This window comes from Zingiber officinale, chromosome 8B (genome assembly GCF_018446385.1).
Source record: "Zingiber officinale cultivar Zhangliang chromosome 8B, Zo_v1.1, whole genome shotgun sequence".
Lineage (NCBI taxonomy): Eukaryota > Viridiplantae > Streptophyta > Magnoliopsida > Zingiberales > Zingiberaceae > Zingiber > Zingiber officinale.
Window position 1 is genome coordinate 8,594,957 of NC_056001.1, and position 9,899 is coordinate 8,604,855.

General features: G+C 40.1%; 1 protein-coding gene across 1 annotated transcript; it reads right to left on the minus strand.

Annotated features, from left to right (window-relative positions):
• Window positions 1–1,573: 1,573 nt before the first annotated feature.
• Window positions 1,574–3,908, minus strand: LOC122016971 (L-type lectin-domain containing receptor kinase VII.1-like). The gene has a single exon (XM_042574414.1). It carries the CDS (start codon window positions 3,804–3,806, stop codon window positions 1,662–1,664), a length of 2,145 nt encoding a protein of 714 aa, XP_042430348.1. The 5' UTR covers window positions 3,807–3,908; the 3' UTR covers window positions 1,574–1,661.
• Window positions 3,909–9,899: the final 5,991 nt, after the last annotated feature.

The following is a 9,899-nucleotide window of genomic DNA, read 5'->3' on the forward strand; positions in this document are numbered from 1 at the left end:
AGCAAAAATAAAAATAAAATTTGACATGACGATTGAAAGCTTAATCTTAATCTGAATTTTTTGAAAAATGAAACTGTTGAAGTCTTGTGCTTCTTCTTCTATTTCATTCATTCACCGGAAGTGCCCACATCCATCATTTTTTCTGCATGCAAATAATAATTGACATTCATTAGATATTAGTGGTTTTGAGTTTATGTGACATATTAAGATGTTTGAGCACTAACTTTGTAGTCACAACAACGTATAAACTTCCTTCCTAGATTTTGTAATGTTTTTGATGCGTGTATTGATGCAATTTTACTACAACAACACTTCACTCATATATTGTATATCACATTTGATGATGATGAAGATACTTTTAATGTTGAATTTTATTCCATCTTCATTTGATTTTAGTTTATCAATTTAAAATTCTAGATATTTTTTGATTTGGTGAGAGTGATGAAATGAGATTTTAGATGATTATCCCTTTCAAAATTGTTGTTTTTCTATTGTGTATACTGATGTATATATAAATTTTATGAGAATTTTTCTTTAAATAACAAGTGAAATTTTTGACCTATATATAGATTAGGTTTGATTAAGGTGAAGCTTTCAACGATAGATTTTTTATTTTTTCTTGTTGTTTGTCTAGAAGTTTGAAACTACTTTTAAGTAAAAATATTTCAGTCAAAATAATTTCAACATAGATAAGTAAAGTAATGAGTTATTTTAGTTATTTATAATTTTTTCTTTTTAACTTCGGGTAAAACAAGGTTAAATGTTATTTTTTTTAAATACATGGAACAAATTGCTAGTAGATAGAAAATACAATGAGGCTTAAAGTTATTTAGCTTTTTTTTTTCCCTGAAAGTCATGAACTCATATCATGGCCAGCTCAGGAAAAGCAAGCAAGGTATAGTTTGTCGACGCTACTAATTTAATATCATCCTTTGAGAGGATTATCAATATCACATGCAACTCATGAAAGCAAGGCAACGATTTTGCATTAATTACATAGAGGAAAAGACTAAAAAAAGCCACCGCAAGTCATATGTGCATTTTTGAAGATTCATGTGAGCAAATTGAAGGAAGTTGCAGCACTAGTTGTAAGCCTGTGCATTGAATCTGATTCATTGCTGCTTTGCTTTAATTTGTGTGATTTGCACTTGGTTCCTTCATAAACAAAAGCTTGAAAACCTGCAATATAATTCAGGTCAAATGCTTGGCTTAGCTTCAAGATATATCAAGTTGTTCATATGAAAACCCACCACTACTTTATTTAACTCTCGCATTGTATTCCTTTAATCAGATTATGATCTGCCGTTTTGGTGGCAAATGGCGAAGCACTAGAATTGAGTGAGTTTGGATGTTGTTCGACAAGAACAAGACGATGGCTTCAAATTAAAAATCACCGGTTTGATTTAAAACTACAACGGTACGTATAATTAATGATTTAGATTCACTGCGAAACGGCGGGGGTGGCCACCGGAGAAAGGGAACCTTTTTCTCGTCATTATTGCAGGGTTGAAGACCGTGACTGGCAGCGACCGACGCACGATAATGAGAGAATATTTGTTCTTTTATAAAAATTACAAAATATAATATTTTAAAATGTGAATACAATAAATAAAATAAAACAAAACCCCACCCAACCACAAATCCACCACTATCTGTCATGCTCAGAGGTCATCCACGAGACTGCCGGGTGCGTTGACCGCTGATGAGGACGACGAGGACAAAGATTGCTGCAGCTCCAGGAACGTGAGATGCCGGAGCTCCGGCGTGGGCTGCCGAGGGGTAACAGGAAAGGCAGCCCACGCCTCTCCGAAGTTTTCCACCGCCAGCAGCCTAGCGGAGGTCGATCCTCCATCGCCCTGCCCACACGCCTCCAACATCCGCACCAACTGCCTCGTCGTTGGCCTCTCCACCGCGTCATCCCGCGTGCACGCCAGCGCCACCGCCACCAACAGCGCCGCCTCCCTCTCGTCGTACCCCTCCGACGCCCTCGCTCTCGCGTCCACCGGAGCAGCCCCCCGAGCGGCAGCATTCCGTGCCCAAAACACTAACGGCAGCAAACCCTCCGCCGCCGCCGGTCGCCCGGTCACCACCTCGAGCACCATGACCCCGAAGGCATAAACGTCCGTCGCTGCCGTCGCGCGCCCGGTGCGCACCACCTCCGGAGCTAGGTACCCTGCTGAGCCGACCACCCTAGTGGTGCCCAGCTCACAGCCCCGCTGGTGGGCTCGCGCCAGACCGAAGTCCCCCAGCCGCCCGATCATCCCGGCGTCCAGCATCACGTTGCTCGCCTTGACGTCGCGGTGGATCACCACAGACTCGCCCCATCCTTCGTGCAGGTAGAGCAGTGCCTCCGCTACGTCCCGGAGGATACTCACCCTCGAAACCCAATTCAGCTGTTCCCCGCCTCCGAAGATCCAGCGGTCCAAGCTTCCATTCTCCATGTAGTCGTACACCAAGATCATTGTGGCCCCTCGGCCACGCCGGGAGCGGCACCAGCCGCGGAGGCCGACCAGATTCCGATGTTTAAGCCGGCCTAGGCTGGATACCTCCGCCGCGAAGTACTTGGCCTCCTCCGAATTGGTCTGGGAAAAGAGCTTCACTGCGACCTCGGTGCCACCGAGAATCCCTTTATAGACAACGCCGTGGCCGCCGCGGCCGATCAGGTTGCTCTCGGAGAAACCTTCAGTGGCGGCGTAGATTTCTTGGTACCCAATTCGATGAGGCCAATACTCCAATTCCCACTCCTCGATCTTGTCCTCGCTTTCTTCTTCCTCAATTACTCGTTTGTGCTTTCTCTTCCGATGAGTCCACTTCCTCCACAACCCTACCGCCACAACTGAAGAAAACAGAAGAACGATTGCTGCCATAATGAAGCCAACAATAAGGCCTTTTCTCGATTTTGCATTCGCCTGCTCGAGGAAATTGGGGAGATCCGTGGTGATTAGACCGTCGCCGGCGGAGAAGTTGGAGTTGCTGAAGCTCCAAGCTAGGATGCGGTGGCGCTCCACCAGCATCCCTGTTGAAGCACAGAAACCGACGTACATCTCATCAAGGAATACGTTGGAGAGGTCCATTTGGACGGATATAAGTGGGCGGAGCGGCTTTCGGCAGAGGGCGGCGGGAGCCATGGTGACATTAAGCCGCCCGCTGACATAGTCCACCCAGGCCTGGTAGATGGTCCCATCGTTAAGCGTCAGGTCGACGAAGGAAGCACCGTTTTCATCTGGCCAGTAACCGGCAGCGGCGGCTGATACGGAGGTGAGAGAGTTGAGATCGACGCCGACGTGGTTGGAATTGATGTCACGGAACTCCTCATTCTTAAAGACATCAAACTCCACGGCGACGACGCGGGCGGCGGCGTCACCGTTCGAGGTCAAGTTGAAGAGACCAAGGTGCTGGGAAGCGACGGCGCCGAAAGTACCAGCGGCGGGAGCTAAGAGAAAGGCGAGACCGTGGCCAGGAAAGACCGAGGGAACAGGAGCGATGGAGAAGAGGAACGAGGTCGAGAAGGGTAGGACGGCGGATGAATTGGCGTCTTTGGTGCGGACGGGAAAGGGGAGGAGCGCGCGGCCTACAGAGTAGTTGGAATAAGTGGTGAGGGAGAGGTACCTGCGGCCGCTACTGTTGCTGGCGAGATCCGATGAGGAAGGATGGGGTTCGAGAGAAGCGTTTCCGTAGAGGATAAGATCGTTGGACTTGAAGCCATTGAAGAGGAGTTCGATCGCCGGAGTGTGAAGAAAATGGAAGTTGAGGAGCAGGAGCACGAGGAGGAGCGGCGGCGGCGTGCTGGATTTGATCTTCGACATTAGATCCCTGCGATGAGTGCGGAGAGCCGTGGCCACGCCGAATCGGAGAACAGAGTTTCACGGCAACAAATTTAATGGAGCCCATCCCCAATTCCCCATCAAATAAATATACATTTTAAAAGATTTTTTAAATATTAAATTTAGAAATAGATCATACATAAAAATAAAAAATCCATCAGATTTCAAATGACAAAACGAATTTTCTATCCACTAAAAGGTGTTTGTAATCTCATAAAATCTGCGCTTTTAGCGTGATCCCCTTCTTTAAAATAAACAGAGGTCTTAATGTATCAACGAATTTAGACCTATAAAAACATCCCTATTAATTATCCTATTCAAAAATTTTACTTTAAATTTTAAATAAATTAACTAAAAATAAACAGAGATTTTAATATTTTATTAATATAATATAATTATATATTAAATAAATTTTGAGTCTTTCGGGTATTTATTTTTAGCAATAGTTTAAATAGCTCATGAACATGTTTGAATCTTTCAAGTCGAACTCGAATCCAACCTCTGGTTCGAGTCGAATCTGAGTCAAAAACTTTAAACTTTTTAAACTTTAAATCGAGCTTGACCTTGAATATAACTAACTCAAACATTAGATTTTTTTTTTTTATATTCAACTCGATTAGATTTATTTTTACATCTCTACTCTCAAACATCATTTCAATATACCCTATTGAGCACGACTATTTTTACAACTTGATTGGAGTATAAGAAATGATGTCAAAAGCTCATTTTAAATGATGTAACGATTATAATTACCGACTAACATCATAAATGAGATTCTTGGACTCTCTTTTTCTAGACATATAAAAATTTCAATTTTTAGAATGATAAAGGTCCATCAACCGATTTTATCCAAAAGTGACTGATAAACCTAGAGATCTCGGAATAAATGAAACAAAGTCCTGTTAAGATTCGTATGAGCTAGAAGAGGATGAATAGCTTCGATCACTTCTCATAGTTGCTTTGTGCCTGTTAAATGCACAATGGATCTTCAATTAAAACTTGGACGCCAAATGCACTACACTTGAATTTTACTTGGTATTCACCTCCTTGAGATGACAAATCTAAGGGTCCACTACTCACTCACAGCTCCACTAAGAACTTCCTCCTCGAAAACCTTCTGAAGGCTGAGAAGCCTCTTACAAGCTTGAGTACAAAGAATACAACAAGAAACGTAAACAAGAATACAAAAGAAATTGAAAATGACTTTACAATAAGGAATCTTACTTTGCTTACTCTTTTCTTACTTTGGTTAGCCTTTTGATGATTGGAAGATACAACAAACACTTCTCTCCAAAACCTCATGAACGACTACTTCAAAACTTCCCCCCCCCCCCCCCCCCCCCCCCCTTTCTAGGATTTCTTTCAGGCTGAAAAATACCTCTCAATCGATTAACCTTAACCTCAATCGATTGTTATGTCAGATCTGACCATTCAAATTTGCAGAATGACTCTTTTTTCGACAGACCAATCAATTGGTGAACCATACTAATCAATCGATAGCTTCCAATCGATTCAGTTAATCGATTATGAAGTTTTTGTTCGTGGAGAGAACAACTTCCAATCGATTTCCTTAACCGATTAATAAACTTTCTCTTCGCCAAGAAAACATTGTTAATCAATTAGCCTAATTAATTGACAAGCTAAGGTTGAATCGATTAGGTCAATCGATTCAGCAAGCTTTTGTTCGCCTAAGTTTAGGGTTCCTTTGCCCAACATCCCGTCATCCTTTAACCTGTTGAAACTGTTTAAACCCCGGGATAGTTTTGATGTGGTCAACTAAGTTTAGTTAGGTCATGTTGTGTTTGATCCTTATGTCTAAGTGTGCAGGAACTTAGGAATATAAGAAGTCCAGCGGAAGACGCAGCTAGCGAGAATGACGGCCCGGGAGAGAGTTGACGGGCTTGATACGTCCGAGGGACAAGGTGCTGTGGAAGAGTATATCGGTGGACGAGAAGAGCGTGCGCAACGTTCAAGGGATGAGAAGTTAGGGAGGAAGCCTGCTCGAGGAGAAGATTGGAAGATGGGTCCGGGTGACCCCAATTCCGGATGAAAAATCACTCAAACGATCGGAGCAGCGGAAGAGCCAAAGGGGGAGCTACGGAGCTGCTGGAGGCGCTCTCAATGTAGCTGAAGGCACCTCCGCACTTTTCTGTGGGAAGGCACCTTCAACCTTGTTAAAGGAGCCTTCAACCACCCATAGAAGCCGCCTTCAACCCTTTGAAGGCACCTTAAACTAGGCAAAATGTAACCGTTGGCAAAAATAAAACTTTATCTTCGCTTGCCTCGCTGGAGGCGCCTTCCACCTAGGATACAATTTTCCAGGGGCTATAAAAAGACCCCTGGACCTAGGAAATAGACAATAACTCAAGTATTTATTTCCTAGTAACTTTCTGAGCATTCAACGAGTGTAAGAGGCTTCTTCGCCATCACCGAAGGAGATCTTTTAGTGCTTTATTTTGCCTTAGATTAATAATCACCTAGGTTGTAACCAAGTAACTTTCTGTGCTTCTTTATTTTATTAGTTGTTAAACTACTTTAAGTTAATTGTTCTTCTAATCTTGTTTGAAAGATCGAGAAAGGTCCATTTGTAATTTACAAGCAATTCACCTCTCCCCTCTTGCCAGTCGCACAGGTCCTAACAAGTCGTATCAGAGCGAGAACGCTTCAGAAGGACTAACCGCAGACCAAAACAAAATCAATGTCCGGACCAAGCCTCATTGCACCAAAGTTCGAGGGGGAGTTCGCACACTGGAAACGCCAGATGGAGGTATTCCTAAAAATCGAGTTTGAAATAATTTTAATAATTAAGTACAGTTTTGTAGTTCCAAATGATCAACAAGGCGTAGAGAAAGAAGAGTACCATTGGACGAGAAAGGAGCAAAGTGATTTCGTAGCCAACTACAGAGCAGAATATCACTTTTTAAGTGTATTACCGCCTCAAGAAGAAAATCGCATTGGAAGCTACACATCGGTAAAAGACCTTTGGGAGAAGTTCCTTGAACTCGATGAAGGAACATCCGAAGCGAAACTCGCACGACGGGACATTCTTCGGAACAAACTGACGAACATCCGTCTAGAAAAAGGTGAGAAGATAGTTGAATTGCACACGAAGATCAAGGAGCCGATCACCGGACTAGGCAACCTCAGTGAAACGGTAACCAACCGGGACTCAGTACGCTATGCACTAAACGCCTTTCCCAAAACCCCAGAATAGACTTTGATCGTAGACGTCTACTACATCTCGAAGGACTTGAAGGTAAGTACCCTAGAGGAATCATTTTCAACTTTAGAATTACATGAGACTCGATGTGTAGATACAACAGTAGAGTCAAGTCAAAATCTGACACTAAGAGCCACCAAGAAGGACGGACCTGAGTCAGACTCAGATATGGAAGGAGACCAAGAACCATACATGGTAAGAAAGTTTTAAAAAAAAAATTAGTCTAATAAATTTAAAGAATCACAAAATAGAAAAAATCATAGAAATAGAAGGAAGGTTCGATACTACCAGTGTCAAAAAGAAGGACACATAAAGGAGAACTGTCGGGAGCTCAAAAAGGAAAAAGGCAAAGTCCCAAGCAAAACAAGCACAAGAATCTCAAGGCCACTTAGAACGAAAGTTCGTCATCTGAGTCAGAAATAAAAGCATACGACGGACTAGCACTGATAGCTAGTCATAAAGAACAAAGCTCCTCATAAGCCAACATCAATGAAGGGGAGCGACATAAGACAAATGCAGCGAAGCAGGGGGAGAATCAAACTTCAAATCTGACATGGTAAGTGAGGTATGTCTCTTACCTCCTGTTCAATTTTACTTTGACATTAAATCTATGACTAAATTAATGTGTAAATTAAAAATCAAAAAGGAAAATTTGAAAAAGGAAAACTTAGAAATAAAAAGAATCTTAGCAAAATCTTGCTTAATAGAGGAGCTTGATAAATTGGAAATTGAAAATACAAATTTAAAAGACAAATAGAAAAATTAAAAAAAATCTATTTGCTCATATTCTAGAAATTATCAAGGACTCAATTGGTATTTTAGATACCATAAGGATCAAATTAGAAAGTTAGCACCAAAATATATTCATAAAAGATACTTAATCAATTCAGTAGGAAGAAACCTATATTGGGTACCCAAATTCTGCTTAGAATAAATTAAACTTTTTTAAAAGTTATAATTTATAGAAAGAAAATTAAATGTTCACTACAAGAAAACAGCCTAACAACAACAGTTTTTCACCGTTGTCATAGCTACTTTATAACTGTTGTTAAAGGTTGTGCTGTTAAAAGGGGTGATTAAAGACAATGGTTAAAAACCATTGTCTTTGAAGGCAAAGATAACAATTTTACAACGATGAAAAATCATTATCGTTTTTCAAATAAAATGGAAAAAAAAATTTTAATATAAATTTACTAGTATTGTAAATAATTTAAAATACAAAATTCATAAATAAAATTTAATATATAATTTTCTAACATTCATAAATAATATTTATAACATTTCAAATAAATTTTATAAGCAACCAATAAAATGACAACTAGCGACACTATTAAAACAAAGGTAAAGCAACACAACACATGAGATTTTCTACTTAGATGTTGATGAAAAGGCGGCACTACAACTCCTAGTGCTCCTTAACCCGTTAAAATCTCTATTTTTTTTTTGGCTCTCCGACGTTCTTCCTAGTACTCTTGAGCTCAGCTGCTCGAATAAAGATATATACTATAAATTAGAAATCAAAATTGTACACTAGATTCTAATTGCACTGCTTAAATGTCACATAATCATGAAACACATCTGATCTAGTTATTTAATAGAAGTGAAAAGCGTCACCGGGGCCATGGTGCTGCGGTAGGACATCCAGGTTGTTTCTTAGGCACCCGCGGTTCAAACCTCAGCTACGACATATTTGCAGGAATTTTTTTCTCCAAATGAGGGGTGCAATCAAAGGATGATGGACTTCTGGGCTGGCCACCGCGTGCGCTTCCCGATTTACCCTGGTGATCGATGGAAAACTTTCGTGGGACCGGGCCGGTCACCCCATAAATAATCAATGAGACTAATTAAAATTATCATTTTTTTAATAAAAGTGAAAAGAAATAAAATATTAAACAATCTCGTCGGAATTCATACAAGAGCTAGGTAGATAAACAACTTGTCTGCATTAATAGACTTTCATCGATAAGAGTATGTATTTCTGCTTCAATTTTCGAATAATACATCCCAAATCTGTAGCTTCTAGCACTTTTCCTCGCCATATTTATCTAAATCAGAGAGAGAGATCCATTAAAAAATAGATTACAAAATGAGATCGATCACAACCATAGTATCGTAGGTTATTCAATTTTGGGCCTGAACATTGGTGCATTTACACAATATTCAATGCCTTTTATATTTAAAGAAACTTAATAATTCACCATTAAAGCTGACATAGTTATTTATAAAAATTTAATTCTAAAACCAACTTACCACCATGAAAAGAAAAAAAAATAACTTAATTAATAATAAATCCAACACAAGAATAGGTAACATAATCTTGACTATCTTATTGTATATATATTTACCAAATGAATTTCCCTTGCACGTGATTGAACTCTAAAAATAATACAGAAAATACCTCATACAAAAATTTAGTGTTATTTGTAATTATGATAGATAATCATGTAACTAACTTCAATAATCCAACAACAATTAAATATGTAACACAACAATATACCGATAAAAAGAAAACTAAAGAGATAAGAAAGAATGTCTTGAATAAAATGAATTCAGAAAGTTATTATAGCCTCTAGATTAATCCTTTAAGTTTACATTGCTTATGAGCTACATCATAGCAGCGACAGATTTAAATCGAAGTAGATAAAATTCCCATTTTGGGCAGCATGTATACCTCACGAAACCTAGATGGAATTTCATACTAGAGGTTGAATCAAACTCTTAAAAATCTTTAAAATTGAAATACAGAAAGCTGGAATAGAGCAGGAGGCTATACTCACCAGAACAATCCAAATTACTGCCAAAAATCATTGAAAAAGGTCTAATTAGGTTCAAAAATCTCCTAAGCTTGAACACCA

What these genes read in the sequence shown, in the direction of transcription:
- LOC122016971 (XM_042574414.1), bottom strand. Translation starts at nt 3,806, where the DNA reads ATGTCGAAGATCAAATCCAGCACGCCGCCGCCGCTCCTCCTCGTGCTC.